Raw genomic sequence first — 16,160 nt, 5'->3', positions numbered from 1 at the left:
ATATGGTCTTAAATCATGCAAAGGTTCTAGATTGTTATTCGTGATCCCGGCTTTTAATTTTGGATCAGTATCCTGAATCCTGGCCATGGCTCCTGATCTTGGACTCTTTTCTTTTCATACTTTTATGGATCATTCCGATCTTCGGCCACTTATTCATTTATCGTTTGTTTTTAAATCCGACATTATGGATCAGTGCTGTGGACTGTACACATATTTACATTCTATGGAACTTTTTTTAATTGGAAGCAATTGAAAACCCCAACATTCAGAGGCAAAGTTGCTCATGTCTTACACAAAAAAATGACAAATTCATCCACCTAAATCGTCAACTTTCCTTTCTTTTGCCTGATCCATCTCAGAACCGGTTGGAAGTGTGGCCCCCAGACTCACCTCCGGTGACGAAAGTCGAAAGCTATTGGTGAAGTATCGTGCCAATGTTACCATGCTGTGTCCGGCACAGTCCTTTCCGGTTCCGGTCTTCAGGTACCTATTTGCCTTAATAGCTTACAATTTAAGCGATTTATTCATTGGAAGACTTAGTAAATGTGTAGGTGTTTGAAAAGAAATTTGTTCTGCCGAAACCAACATTCAGTCGATTTGATGGCCATTCATTGTTAGCAGTCTATTTACGCATCATCGTTTACAGAACCCATCGGTGCGAAACCGCCGGTCCTGTCGATTGATAGTAAGAAAATCTGGATGGAGAGGCGTCTGAACACCAGCGTCGTCTTTTTCTGTCCAGCACAGTCCTATCCGGTGGCATCGTTCAGGTAATTGTTTTACCGAAAATCAGAAAAAAAAATCAGACGGCAACATAGGGTACTGCTATCATTTCAATATGATGGTAAATTTGCAACAGTGAACTGTTGAAAGCTTCAAATTAATATAGAAAAATTGTTGCACAGAACCGATCGGTAGCAAATCGCCATCGTTTGCCAGTGAAGCGATGATGATGGGCGTACGGGTGGAAGTGAACTCAAGCACTGCGCTGACCTGCCAAGCGCAGGCATTTCCTGTTCCGGTGTTTAGGTATGGCTTAGTTTGTTTGAGTAAATATGTTTTAGTTTCAGACTTGATCTCTTCAGAATTTTGCTCAAAGTTAGTTAACACACATGTGTTGCACCGAAAGTTTATGAAAGCGAGAACAGTGCCAATATTGTTAGGTTGATTTTTCAATGAAGGTTTTCAAAGCAGGGATTAGATCGATTTTATGGGAATATTTGTGAATTCATTATCTTTGAAGTTTGTTTTAAAACTAATATGAATGGTAACCTGCCCTATTCCAACAAAGGCGTTACACGATTATTCTTATGCCACTCTTGTAATTTTACTCCCGATTTTCACAGAACCAATTGGCAGTAAATCGCCTTCCTTTTCGAACGATGCCGTTACGGTTGCCGTTCGTACCCATCGGAATTCTAGCACGGCTCTAACATGCCAAGCACAAGCCTTTCCGGTGCCCATTTTCAGGTACGATTGATCTTATCTTATAAAAAAAGCAATACGATGAAGTCCATGAAAACTTGTAAAGTGTCAACAATATTCTAAACGATTTTTTTTCTTCCAAACTTTGATGTATCATAGAGTCCAGCTATTATTTGCTTCGCGGCAATCTCAGGGTACTCTATCTCGGTAGTTTGTTTACATTAAACAGTAAAATTGACACTTACAAAAAAAAACATTCTACAGAACCCATCGGCAGTAAGGCTCCTTCCTTCTCAACGGAAGCAATTGCAGTTATTCGGGTTCCCTCCAACTCTACAATGGCTCTAACCTGTCAGGCTCAGGCGTTTCCAGTTCCTGTATTCAGGTACTTTTCATCATATTTCAAGGTTTAATTCCGCGCTAAGTTGAGCAAAATCCACAGGAAATCCTATCGCAACCAAAAGGCTTTGTAAACCTTGACACGCCTAGAAAATTTTCCTCAAATTTTCAACTTCCAGAACCGATTGGCAGCAAAGCTCCGTCATTCTCCAGCACAGTGATCACTATTACGAATTCTCCGATGAACTCGAGCATAGCTATTCTCTGTCAAGCTCAGGGCTACCCGACACCTGTCTTCAGGTACGTTTCCAATTAGAAGGCGCACATTTTTCGCACATTGGGTTCTCTATTTTCGAATACATTCAGGGCAATTTGTTAACAAGTATTATAAGGAAAAGTAAGGCCCTCAACTATTATAATTCTTCATCAAAACGCAGAACCCATCGGTATTAAGTCGCCGTCTTTTTCGTCGGATTCGATGGCTTTCGTGAGAAGTGTCGTAAATGGAACGTTCGCTTTGCTGTGTCCGGCACAGGCGTTTCCGGTTCCGATTTACAAGTAAGTGATCCCTGCCGTGGACGCAACAGCAGCCGGTGGTACCTTATTCGAAAGCATTCAGGTCTATTTTTCAAATCATTTATGAATACCTACTAAATTTGAGGATCCATTTTTGTTTTGTTCCCATCATTTAAGAACCGATTGGAAGTAAGGCGCCGTCATTTGGTTCAAATGTTATGACCTATCTAGATACGGCAATCAACAGCAGTATTGCGTTGTTATGTCAAGCTCAGGCATTTCCGGTTCCCATTTTTAAGTAAGTTATAATTTTCTAAAAATCTCGAAATAGACGCTAGTTTTCTTTAAAATTTTATTATGTTCTTTGAATGTTCCATACAGGCTGAATAAAGGTTTCCGGAAGGGGTATTGCTAACCTATTCCCCCGTTTATCTTTAAAATAGTCATCACAGACCAAAAAAGTTGAGTAAGGAACTTTATCCCAAGGAACCAAAAGGCACAAAATTACTTAAAAAGTAGCATTTAAATTTCACGTTTTGCTGAGTTAAGGGAAAGAACATTGAAAAAACTTCCCCTCTGAAATTTTTTAAGCGAATTTTATACCAATTTCAAAACAGTCTGTAATAGCAACATTTGGCAGTTTTTTGTGTCTTTGAAATGCATTTGATGTGCTTTGCAATGAAGCGTTGTTCAGCTTTTAAGTTCCATGCGGCCCCAATTTGGATCTTCTATGCATTTTGAGTGATGCAAAGGAAGAAAAATATTTTAAATTCCCATTTTTATTTTATTAGTCTCACTGAGATGCTGAATAGCTTTCTTCTTAGCTTTATAATGAGACTTGAAAGTATCGATAAGCTTTAGCTATCATCGCAAAAGCTGAGTAAGCTTTTAAGAGCGTGTTTCATGGATCTTTTGATTACTTAGGAAGTGAGTTTTACGTGACTTATGAGCGTAAACAGGGCTTTTTTCATGAATCTCGAAGATTCTCTAATCTTTTTAAAGTTTTTAATCTCTTAGTTGATTAAACTTTTCTGGAACTGTCTCTAAGTAATTTTAATTTTATGTGTTTTTTTTTATTCATCATATTTCATTTTAACATTTTACTCAGAATAAATAAAAAAAATATTTTCGCACACTGCAGTATCCAAGTCCCAACATTTAAGCGTGGTAATGTGCAAGTTTCGAATTTTGCATATTGATAAAAAAAAAACAAAAAACATCAACAGAACCAATCGGCAGTAAAGCGCCCTCTTTCGCCACCAATTCCATGAACTACATCGATTCGGCCATCAACGGATCGGTTGCTTTGCTATGTCAGGCACAGGCGTATCCTGTTTCGATATTCAGGTAATTTTAGGTCTCCTCAAACAGGGGAAACCTACTTTCAAAGACGAAATCGTAAGAGACATCTTGTCCCATCCAATCCCCTTTAGAGCCTATTGGATCGAAAGCTCCCGCTTTCGCTAATGATGCTACCCAGTATGCGACCAGTTGCGCCGCGGCTAGCCACGTTACTTTGCTCTGCAATGCTCAGGCTTTTCCGGTTCCGGTGTACAGGTATGATTTTGTTTTGCTGCGAAACGAATAATACTTTTGAGTTTACTTAAAGTTTTTGGTTGTCGATCTCTTAGAGCAGAAATAAAAACTGACATTTTTATCTGCGGACCAGATTAAATAACTTGATTCAGTTATATGGAACACCGGGATCCTGTCAAGATTAAAACAAAAAAGTTATAAACTAAGTAGAGTATGCTTTATAACATATTTTGGTTAATTTTTATCCTTCAAAATAACGAGGATCACGTCTGTTTAAGCAACTGATTTAAGCGTTCTCTAATTTGGAGACCATTTGACCATTTTCTTTTTAAGCTTGGGACAAATTAAAGCTCGCACTAATCCAAATCTTTGGTTGACTTGACCGCCTCTAACCTTTTCCTCTTTACATTTTCACAAAACCGCTCACGTAAAGAATATGTTAACAAGGTTCAAAAGGTGTCAATTTGGTGCTTCTTATGATGGTTCCGAGCTATCCCGAAATACCATACTTCAAAATATTCCAGTGTTAATTCTAACTTCTGAGGACACGCGTACATGTCAGGGAATCAAATCGACACTGCGATTTTTTTGATTCCCTAGTACCAACATGCAAACTGCACACTGCATGCTATTTCACTGCTCTCTGGCGATATGATTATCTTTCCATATTTACAATGAATAAACGCCTTGAAAAGTTGAACCAATCCTTCGATACGAAGTTCATCACAAAGTGCGAAAACTTCGGATAGCTAAAATAGGACGTTGTTTCCATTTTTATCCTTCAAAATTTTGAGGAGCAGGTCTACTTGAACGACTGCTTTAAGCGTTGTCTAATTTAGTGACCATTTGAACTATAATTTGTACGTTTAGGGACTTTATGCTAACATCACGTACAATCCTGAATCTTAGGTTGACTGGAGCGCCCCTTATCTTGATTCATCTTCACATTTTCCCTTTCCCGCCTTTCCATGTGCTTGTTTGTGTTCACGTGAGGACAAAGTCAATGAACAAACGAAAGGCGTTGCTTGTTATGATGGTTTATTTTAGAGTAAGGTTTACAGATTTTTTCCAGTACGCAGGGCTGGTTGCGAGTCACTTTTTAGTGACTTGGTCACTTTTTTTGGGTCAGTCACTAAAAAGTCACTTTTTTCATCATTTGGTCACTAAAGTCACTATTTTCCGAAAAATGGTAACTTTAATCACCAAAAGTCACTTTTTTCACCGAAAATAAACCAATGAAAGAGTAATTTTAATTGCGCGTGTTAATATTGACGGTAGTAACGGTTAATTTTTTGATCAGTCAGTTAGAAATTTTTTGCCTCCGGCGGAATTTCGGCATGAATCACCCTTGGCTTGAGACATTTCGATCTACGACATTATTTGACGTTCATGAATTGAAACTAACTTTGATTGTAGATTTTATTTTTTAGTTCGATCAACCTTTTGTATTGGAACTCAAAACTTGATATACAAAAACCCTATCTCGTCTTTAGAATGGGTTTTTATTAAGAAGTGTAACTAAGTTTAAGATTGAAACGAACCATTTTTTTTTAAATCTTTTATGTCATAACAAATGTTATGTTGATATGAAATATTCCTTAAAAAACCATTTTATACTCAAATTTATTTCGTGTTTTTTGTTCTTCTAAATACTTAAAAAAAGGGTTTAAAAATTTACACAAGGCCACAAAATTTACATTTTTCTTAGGTGCAATGAATTTAAACGGTAATTTCAACTAATTTGGGTTCCCCGAATCTAAATATGTATGCAATATTTTTATCAGCTTTTGTTATTGAAATGACTTTTGAAAATAATTAAAAATCTTTAGAGAAGTTTCTGCACTTTTTTTTCATACAAAAACTCAAATCAAAATCATTGAATCAATTGATGAGCTTTAAATAGAATCAGGTTTTTTTACACTTTCTGCTGTGATGTCAAAGATACTTGTAATGATATTTTTCCATAATCAGTTATCTATCAATGATTGATTTTACTAGTGGGGATTTTTTTTTATTATCTGACGGGTTTGCGCCGGGGGTCTTCAGATTTTCCCCAAAATTGAAAATTTGGTTCATTTTTGCGACTTAAAAACATGTGTATTTTTTCAGATTTCTAGCACTTTTATTTTTTGAGTTAGCTTCGGTTTGATTTTTTTGAAAATAAAAAATAACCATTTTTCAAAGCTACATAACTCTGTTATTTTTCAACGGAAATTAAAAAATAGCACATCAAAATGCATTGAAATTTTAACAGCTTTCCAACTAAAATAGTTGAAAAAAATTAAATATTGACCTTCAACATGAAAAGTTGTAAACAAACTTTAAATGGCGTCTAAAAGTACCGTCTGCACCACCGAATATTTTGCAAAAAATACCGTTGAATAGCTCAATTTATGATGCAACTTTCATCTGAAGACATCAAAGTGGGCCATCAATTCCTTGAAGAGTTATGAAAGAAATAATGACAATAAATCTCTTTTTCTGCGACGAAAACGAACAACTGCACTCACATATGGAGGTAGCGCGCACTTCTAACAACATGGAAACAAAAGAACATATCAAAGCAGGTATAAACACTATTTTTTCGTGCTTTGTACACTGCCTCTACTCTCATAACAGTCCCATATGAATTTTCGTCATTTTAGGTATACATAGAGCTTCAAAATAAAACACTAAAAAAGAGGTTTTGTTCTAGAAGTTTCGTAAAAAATTATCAATTTGTGGCTTTCTCATATGAAATATACCCGAATAACAGTCTCATATGTGAAACACCACGGATTTGGTTACTTTTCAATGCTTCTTTCGGCGAAATAGTCTTTGATTTATTGCTGTGAATCATTTAAAAAAATAAAATTCGCTTGATGTCGAATGATGCACACTAGTTTTCGAAGGCAGGTCTGACTTCCTTAGAAATGACTTCCTGAGCGAAAAACTATCGGATGCAATCAAAAATCGTAAAAAGCTTCAACATACAATGTGGAATTTACGATATTTTTCCAGAAGTATGTTTCTTTTTCTGAAAATTGAATTTAGAAGTTCAAAAACGATCAAATTTAAATCTTAGAAAGTAGCTTGGTGAGAAAAAATACCCTGTATGGGACTGTTATGCGAGTAGATTTGAAAAAGGTTTCAAATATGGTCGATTAACAGTCCCATAATGAATAAAAATGGTGCGCTCGACCTTACCAATAACCCAATTTCGAAAATTTCAGGTCTTACGATTTATTATGACAACCTAGAAATGATTTTCGTTTATGCCGAAAGTGGTGATCACAATTTAAGAATGTATTTCAAAACAGGAAAAGCTGATTTTCTTGCTTGCTTGTTTTTGCATATGGGACTGTTATGAAAGTAGGGGCGGTAGAGTGTTGCAGCTAAACTAACTTCATGTTATATTCAAAAATCTAATAACTTATTTGTTTATACCCAGTTTTGTACTAGGTCACAACAAGTTTTGCGAATTTTGTTGTCCTTTTGAGAAGTTTATGCGCTCAGTTTTGCATCCGTAATTCCCCAGATTTGATTTAAAATGGACGGTGGAACACTGAAGATTCGTTTGTGAGCAATCAAGGTAGCAGAACACTGACGACGAGTTATGTTCGTTCTAGTATGGTAAACCTCAAAACTGGGCGAATGGAGAAAACGAATACGGTAAAAGTATCATATTTTCAATGCCATATTACCTACAATGGGAATGATGCTTTTTACAGCCTGGGCTGGCCATACTGAGCTCTTCGATTATTTCTACATTTTGGTGTCCAGTGCTTAGCTCCCGATATAAAAACTATGTAAAGCACGTCTATATTTCATTTTTTAATCACATTTGTGTGATCCCAAACACAGGGACTGAACCTTTTACTATTGGCATTGATTATGCTTCACAATGATCTTTGATCGAAAAGTAAATAAGTTATATACCATATGACCAGGTTGTAAAAGCAACATTCCCATTATTTTTTATATCACATTAACAATACAATACTAAGAAATTTGGTTCAAATTTAAAGCCAGCTATGCCGCAAACACTCTACAAAGCACGAAAAAGTAGTGTTTTTTACCTGCTTTGGTAAGTTCTTTTGTTTCCATGTTGTTAGAAGTGCGCGCTACCTCCATATGTGAGTGTAGTTGTTCGACCATTGTTTGTTCTCGTCGCAAAAAGAGAGATTTATTGTCATTATTTCTTTCATAACTCTTCAAGGAATTGATGGCCCACTTTGGTGTCTTCAGATGAAAATTGCATCATAAATTGAGCTATACAACGGTATTTTTTGCAAAATATTCGGTGGTGCAGACGGTACTTTTAGACGCCATTTAAAGTTTGTTTACAACTTTTCATGTTGAAGGTCAATATTTAATTTTTTTCAACTATTTTAGTTGGAAAGCTGTTAAAATTTCAATGCATTTTGATGTGCTATTTTTTAATTTCCGTTGAAAAATAACAGAGTTATGTAGCTTTGAAAAATGGTTATTTTTTATTTTCAAAAAAATCAAACCGAAGCTAACTCAAAAAATAAAAAAGTTAGAAATCTGAAAAAATACACATGTTTTTAGGTCGCAAAAATGAACCAAATTTTCAATTTTGGGGAAAATCTGAAGACCCCCGGCGCAAATTGTCAGATAATAAAAAAAAATCCCCTAGTAATAAACTCTTTATCACCAAAACTAAATGTTTTCGGCCGAATTTGACAAAATTTCTAGTTAAGGACACTATTTACCAAATCAATAATTTTAAAAAAATAAGCACCAAAATGGTTATAGTGAAACATGTTTATTGAAAAAACTCTTCCTGAAATGTTTTTAAAAACTAATCTTTTTTATTTCCATATTGTTTTTTCAATCTTCAAATAAATTTACCGAATTTTATTGTACAGTTTTTTATTTCAATTTTCTAATCAACTTGCCGAATTTTTTTTAATCAAACTTTTTAAATTTTTAAGACATATTTTTAAATATTGTTTCCTTGTTTTTAAATTCTGAATTTTCGTGTTCTTCAACCATAAGCCTTTAACTCCCAATTTTTAATAATAAAACATAATTTCAACCTTCTGTTCTTTCAGGACCCAATATTTTAATCAAAAGAGACAAAATACTCAGAGCTTGTAATTTAAAGCCTTAAAACCTGCGATTGAAAATTTAAAAACTTTTTATTAATATTTTGTTCATGTTTCTTGGATCGATCATGATTTTTAAATCAATCTAAAAAGCTTGAAAAATTGTTCTAAGTAGCAACCTTAAAAATAAATTTTAATACGCAATGTTAACTAAATTTGTACTTGATTTGTGCTTTCAATATTAATAACAAAAGTTTTGTACTCATTATTTTTAATTTTTCATCAGTTTTTATCATTCACGTAATTACTCATTTTCTAACAAGTGAAGTAGAACATGAAGTCATTATTGAAGCTTCAAAAATGAAATTTTGATAACTGGAGGATTTTACTTTATCAAAGGTTTTATGTCTGGCTTATATAACTGGCACTTTTAAAATAATCATAAATATATTCTTCTTTTTATCAAATTAAATTAAACCATCGAACATTGAATAAATTCTGTTCAAAATTTATTTCTTATTCAGTAATCGGTAATTCACATTTTAAATCGTGATTAAATATTTTTTGTTCAAATTAAAAAATTACAGCGGAATTTCTCACTAAACTTCCAGTTGAAAATGAGGAAAAGAATTCCAAATTTAGGTGAATAAAAATTAACAATAATTATCATTTTCCTAACATCTATTCATGGTAAGTTTTGTACAAGATTGGACATTTATTTTAGAATTCAGTTTTTTTTTATTTTAAATTTGCTGTGAAATTCTTTTGAAACTAATGTATTTCTTACTTTCTTGACTTATCGAAAATTTGAAACATTCATTGTAGTATGTTTCCAAAATTTTGTTTATCAGTATTTTTTTTAGTTTGTGTATTGAACATGAGTGACAAACGGTGTAAGAAAACCTTTTCCTTTTCAATTTTTTATTTGTTGTATTGTTATTATTTTTATCTTAATTTGAATTTCGAAACCCCCCCCCCACATTTTTTGTACTTCAAAGTTACTTTTTTCGTTCTACATAGTCACAATTTGGTCACTTTTTTCGGTCCTCAAAGTCACTATTTGGTCACTTTTTTTCAAATTTTGGTCACTAAAGTCCCTACTTTTTCATTGTCAAACCGCTACCAGCTCTGAGTACGTATTCGGGCCGGACAAATCCCGGCAATTGACGACCAAAAATCCGGGCACTATCCGGGCAAATTTGTTTCAAACCCAGAAATTACTCAACAAAATTCAAGAAAGAAAATTGAAAAAAAAAATATTTCCATCAAATCATATCGACAAATTTTAAATCGTATTTTAGGCTTTTCCTTACATAATTATTTTTGCTAAATTTGCTCAAAAAAATCATTATGGAAGTAAAAAATAATTACAAAACAATTTGTTTTGTTTTTTTGTTTGAGTTGCCGAATAATGTGAATATATCCGGATAAAATTCGGGCTTTTTTTAATGAAATCCGGGCATCAGGGCCAGTCCGAACTGTTGCTAAATTTTGTATTAAATATCCGGGCAAACTCGGATAAAACCGGGCAATCTAGCCACCTTTGTTTTGAGCTATCCTGATATACTAAGCTTCCCAGAGCAAATCCTGGTATTGTTGCCCAAAAACCTGACAAAAATCGAGTATAGGATTCGAAAAATTAAAAAAATAATTGCAAATTTATATCGATGAATCAAGGTAAAAAAAAATTGTTATGTTTTTTGAAAAACCGGGCGAGCCCAAATGAAACCGGGCATTCTGGAATGTTTATGATCTATTTGTTTATGTTTATGTTTATTTTCAAATATCCCAGTGCTTATATGCCATGGTATTAAATCAAGCACAACTGATGAAGATCCCTTTCCCGGACAAATTTTCTTTAATAGGAAATTTCGATTTTTAAATTCCCTGGTTCATATGTACATACATCAAGACGCAAATGACACCGATTTCGCAACGAATTTTGTTCAACTGTGAGAAAAACATGCATTAAATCTTTTAATCATTTAATTTAGCTTTTGAAATATTTCTAAGAAATTTATTACTCAATCCTTCGCTTTGGTCCCAGTTTGTTTTGGTTACTAAGAACCGACAACTCAGGTTTCTATCTACAAAATTGCAAGAGGTTTAATTTGTGTCCCTAGAAAGACGTTCAGGCTTTTTGTACGATTCCAATCCTATATTTTTGGTCATCTACAGAAACTCTCTCATGCGCGTACTTCTATGTTATTGTTCGTATTTAGAACCTATTGGATCGAAACCGCCAACTTTCTCCAACGATGCCAGAAGCAGCACCTACGTCAAGCCGAGCAACTTCAGTTTGGCACTGTTCTGTCAGGCGCAGGCGTTTCCGGTTCCGGTTACCAAGTATTCAAACGTTCCAAATTATATTTTTTTTAATCAAATTCAAATTTGATGAACACAAAACAGGAAAGTCCTATCCCAACTTTCTTTAGGTAGTTTGCTTCTACTCGAATGCAAACGATGTTTGAAACCGGTAATATTGATTTTAGAACCGATTGGCTCCAAACCTCCGACGTTCAATTTCGACTACAAGACGCTATCGTTTGTGAAACCAAGCAACACTAGTTTGGCTCTTTTCTGTCAGGCTCAGGCGTTTCCAGTTCCGATAACAAGGTACGGTCGATAGGGTTTTTTTCAACTATATTTTCGTTTAAATATTATTCTTCAATCTTAAAATTTGAAGTGATTCCCCAAAAAAGAATCACAACCGACGCAGAAAATTTTATCGCAACATTCAGGTTGAAAAAGTTGGTCTCAAATTTCTAGAAAACTAAGAACCTTTCTTTCCCAGAACCAATTGGCTCCAAAGCACCCACCTTCAACTTCGAAACGAAGACGCTTTCCTTTGTTAAGCAAAGCAACGCAAGTTTGGCGTTGTTCTGTCAGGCACAGGCATTTCCAGTACCCGTTACCAAGTAAGCATTCCTTGAAGATATAAAAGATATCAAAACATTCCGGCATTTGTTTCACACAATATAAAAGCATTTAAGCACTTTTCTGACGCTTTACCGACTCTGAATAACGTTATTTTTTTAGAACCAATTGGATCGAAAGCTCCAACTTTTACGTCCGATTCCGGTACCAGTTCCTTCAAGAAACCTAGCAATTCTACCTTTGCTCTTTTCTGTCAGGCTCAGGGATTTCCGGTTCCAATTACAAGGTGATTTTTTTGCTCTACCACAAATTTAAACACAGGGTACTCTACTTCTTGTAAGCGGGAACATTCCGGCATTTTGTTCCAAAGAATGTGTACTTTTAGTGCCTAAATATCTTCCTAATTCATCAATGGATTTGAAAAATCTTTTTTCGTAGAACCTATTGGATCGAAAGCTCCAACCTTCGCGTCCGATTCCAGTATTAGTTCCATCAAGAAACCTAGCCATTCCACATTTGCTCTTTTCTGTCAGGCTCAGGGATTTCCGGTTCCAATAACAAGGTGATTTTTTTTTAAATAAACACTAATTCACAGGGTACACTCATCCTCAAATGTAAGAAATTTCGATTCCTGTCACCAAAAAGAAAACATTCGGCTCTTTGTTTATGTTTAAAACGGCAAAGTAATACTCTAGGCTTACATCATTTTTCTAGAACCTATCGGCTCGAAAGCACCGACCTTCACGTCCGATTCCAGCTCCAGCACCTTCAAGAAACCTAGCAATTCCACATTTGCGCTGTTCTGTCAGGCTCAGGCTTTTCCGGTTCCGATAACAAGGTGAATTTAAAAAAAAACCTAATACAAAACGATGCACAGGGTACTCGGCATTTTGTTTTTATAGAAAGATAAACTTTCTTTTTGAAACTATTCGAGAAACGAATCACGTTGCTTTTTTTACAGAACCGATTGGATCCAAAGCTCCAACGTTTACGTCCGATTTCAGTTCGAGTACCTTCAAGAAACCTAGCAATTCTACATTCGCACTGTTCTGTCAGGCTCAGGGATTCCCGGTTCCAATTACCAGGTGACCTCTCTAATTCATTTTGATTTTTTTTTATAAAAACAAGCGAAAAACACAGGGTATTCTAGACCAATTTTTCATGGAACGTTATACTTCATAACGATATTGCTTCCTATACCAACTTGCAGAACCCATCGGTTCGAAGGCGCCCAGCTTGTCGACCGCATCCAGAATTAGCTCCTTCATGGAGCCCAGCAATTCTAGCATAGTTTTACTCTGTCAGGCCCAGGGTTTTCCGGTGCCCATTACAAGGTAGGGTGCAGTCACTTTCCAAAAAAAACTCCCTTTTTCGGGAAATCTTGTCTTATCGACCACTTTTTAAACGTCTTCTCGTAGTTTCGCTTGACTGTGAGACAATATATTTTGATTCAGTGTAGCTTTAGGGTTCTGAGAGGATACATGTCCGTGGTCTTAACTCAGACGTTGTTTGTAGCATACCATTCTTTGGTTTGTTTCTCTTCATAAACATGCTTTTAACATTTGATAAATTGTTCATTAATTTCGTTAAGTTCAACATTTTCATAAACCGTCACTAAAGTAGTTTGCTCTCTTTTGACGTACCAGCTCGTATCCGGGCAATTTTAAATAAAAACCTGGCATTTGATTTCAAAATTGACAACCAACATCCGAGCAACATCCGGGCAAATTTTGTCAAAACCCAGAAATTACTCAACAAATATTAAGAACAAAGATGAAAAAAATAAATTTCACCAAAATTCATCGAAAGATTTCAAATCGTTTTGAAGGCTTCCAAAAAACCTTTCATGAGTATTTTTCAAAATCTTGCTCAAAAAATTGGTTTTTCGGTGCGTATAAAAAATTTACAACAATATTTTTTTTTTTGTTTGATTTGTCAAATAAAGTGAATAAATCCGGAATAGTCCGAGCATTTTTTAATGAAATCCGGGCAACCGGGCCGGGCCAGACTGTTCCCTAATTTTACATTATATATCCAGGCAAATCCGGATAGGCAATCAAATCGTATTTAAGGCTTCCAAAAAACCTTCCACGAGTATTTTTATGAAACTTGCTCAAACAATTTTCCAGTCAAACCCGGATAGATCTAGATAAACCGATTTAAATGATTCATCCAGTTTCTAGAGGTATTCTACTCCGAGGGTCTTCCCGGCCAGTGATTGAACCCTATTCATTAAGAAGAAGGTCTAGTTTTTCCCCTTAGCTTCAACCGTAGAAAATGACACTATTTAGATACCAAATCCGTCAAAGTCTTATTTTTGTGGGATCAGACGCTTTTTATTCCACAAGTTTTCGACGATGGGGTCAGTGTACTACGACCATCATGGTCCGGTCCACCAAATTTTTTGTGTGCTGGCAACCCTTGGTTTTTGGCCCCGGAACTCGCTCGGCGTCGAAAGCATCTCTATTCCGAGGGTATCCGTCCATAGTGGATACCTATATCTTACAAGATCTACTACGGAGAAGATCTATCTCCACAGATTCTCTTTTCGGAAATGGTACTTCTTGGATACACCCTGAATGTGGAGCAAACCTAGCAAAGCGTGCAGCGAACTTTCGATAATCACTACGCCGTGGATCTGTTCGAGTCTTCAAGAGGAGAGGTTTGGGTGTTCAATCCCGAGTCTTTATGATGAGAGGTCAAATTTCGAGTAGCAAGAAGAGAGATCAGGCCTTGAATCAACAAAAGAAGGGGTATGCGTTTTAACCTCGAGTCGTTACTAGGAAAGGTCAGATCACGAGTCGTTAGAGGGAGAAATCAGGCCTTGGGTCGTGCAGAGAAGCGGTGTGTGTATGCTTACCTCGAGTAATTGCAAGAAGGGGTCGGATCCCGAGTCGTTAGAGAAGACTAGAGTTTCAAAAATCAACTTCTCTGCAGGACAAACATGATTTAAGCGAATTCTTCTCTGAGTGTGTGAACAGCGTGGTCACGGGCAGGCTTGTAAGTGGTCACCATCGTTTGAATTTTTCCGGAGACTACCATCACACATCGTTCGTGACAATCGTGGAGAGCGCAATCGTTTGATCGGAGAACAAAAAAATGTCAAATGAAATATTGATCTTTTTTGTGGTTAGTCGTTTGACTTTCATCCCTCTTGCGTAGATAATCGAGATAATCGTTCCACATTGTTCGACCAACACATCCAAACATCACCCGGCGCTGCAGAGTGGCGAATTTTTTTTCAACAGGAGGGAGTGAATAGAAAAGATTGCATTTGCTTATTAAGTCTGTAAGTTCTGCTGCGTGAAAGAGATAGGCGATGTCGTAAACTGTCGGGAATGATGGTCGTTTGACCATCAAATTATCGCTCTCGTGTACCAAGACACGACATTTCGTTCGACAATCACACAAAGAAGAATGAATGTCGTTTCGTTTGATGGTAGTCGACTGTTCGGCAAGTTTTCGGTCGCATTCGTTTGATGGCACGAACAATGAAACTGATAAAAGCAGGCTGTGCGACTGTCAGAGAAAATGTCGATGGTTTACAAGTCTGGTCACGGGTCCAAATCTGTGAAGAACTCAGCCAAGAATTCTGAATTGTTGTGTTGTGTAGTTGTTTAGTTCACCGTGTTTTCTGTCCAATTCCCGATTCAGGATCAGTAGGTCTGGGTCAGTCACTTAGCTTCCCTACAGCTGCTTCCAATTGGCCATCGAAACCTCACTAGCGTATTTCGTACGTTGGGTCGTAGCAGTAGACATCTTATTCTAGCAAAATCGAGATGCCCGTTATACGGGCTTATCAGCCTCTGGATACTGCCCATTGGATTAGTCTCATCTCGTTATACTGCTTATCCAAAGCCGGAACGTATTGCAGTCAAACGAGGTCACACTCGACAATATCTTCCATCTGCTGTATCAGATCATGGCTGTAGAAACTAAGTCGGTCATCGATCAATACACCCAGGAACTTTACTGCGCATTAGGACTCAGAATTGTACGGCCCAACTACACTGATACTTGACCCAAATATACTGATACCTGGTTGCGTAGATCAGTGATGATCATGCTTATGCTCAGCACCATCTCGGCTTTCTGGTGAGATAAGAGCAGGTTTTTAGAGTGCATCCAAATTTTTGTTGCCTCTATCGATACAGAGGCAAGCAACTGCATGTCCTCTGTAGAGTTGTTAGCAGGACAACGTCATCCGCGAATCCCACTTAAAGGCTTACACTTAAAGTGATGTTCCATACGGTGGGATCCTTGCGGAACACCCGTTGAGTCCTCCATTGTCTTGACTTCTTTGTTGATTATGTTTTCGCTCTAGACCAAGAAGAGGTAGAACTACTTACCGAAGGTCTAAAAACTCATTTTTTTTGTTGGTTTGGATTGTATCTCAAGGCGCGACGAGCCAACAAG

The 16,160-nt window shown here is 36.3% G+C and overlaps 1 protein-coding gene across 50 annotated transcripts in view; it reads left to right on the top strand.

The window, feature by feature from the left end:
* LOC129745126 (cell adhesion molecule Dscam2) overlaps positions 1–16,160 on the top strand; it is a 212,790-nt gene that overhangs the window by 88,172 nt on the left and 108,458 nt on the right. For 12 of the 50 annotated variants that reach the window (XM_055738019.1, XM_055738022.1, XM_055738016.1 and 9 more), the window contains exon 6: positions 360–483. The exons of 32 other annotated variants lie outside the window; for them this stretch is intronic. In XM_055738019.1, coding sequence (XP_055593994.1) covers positions 360–483 — 124 coding nt within the window. Of the gene's footprint in view, positions 1–359; positions 484–646; positions 771–1,346; positions 1,471–1,689; positions 1,811–16,160 lie in introns of all 50 variants that reach the window. 6 more of the 50 variants (XM_055738018.1, XM_055738002.1, XM_055738021.1 and 3 more) reach the window with 3 other exon arrangements.

Source organism: Uranotaenia lowii, chromosome 2 (assembly GCF_029784155.1).
Source record: "Uranotaenia lowii strain MFRU-FL chromosome 2, ASM2978415v1, whole genome shotgun sequence".
Lineage (NCBI taxonomy): Eukaryota > Metazoa > Arthropoda > Insecta > Diptera > Culicidae > Uranotaenia > Uranotaenia lowii.
This window is presented reverse-complemented; position numbering and strand designations above follow the sequence as displayed.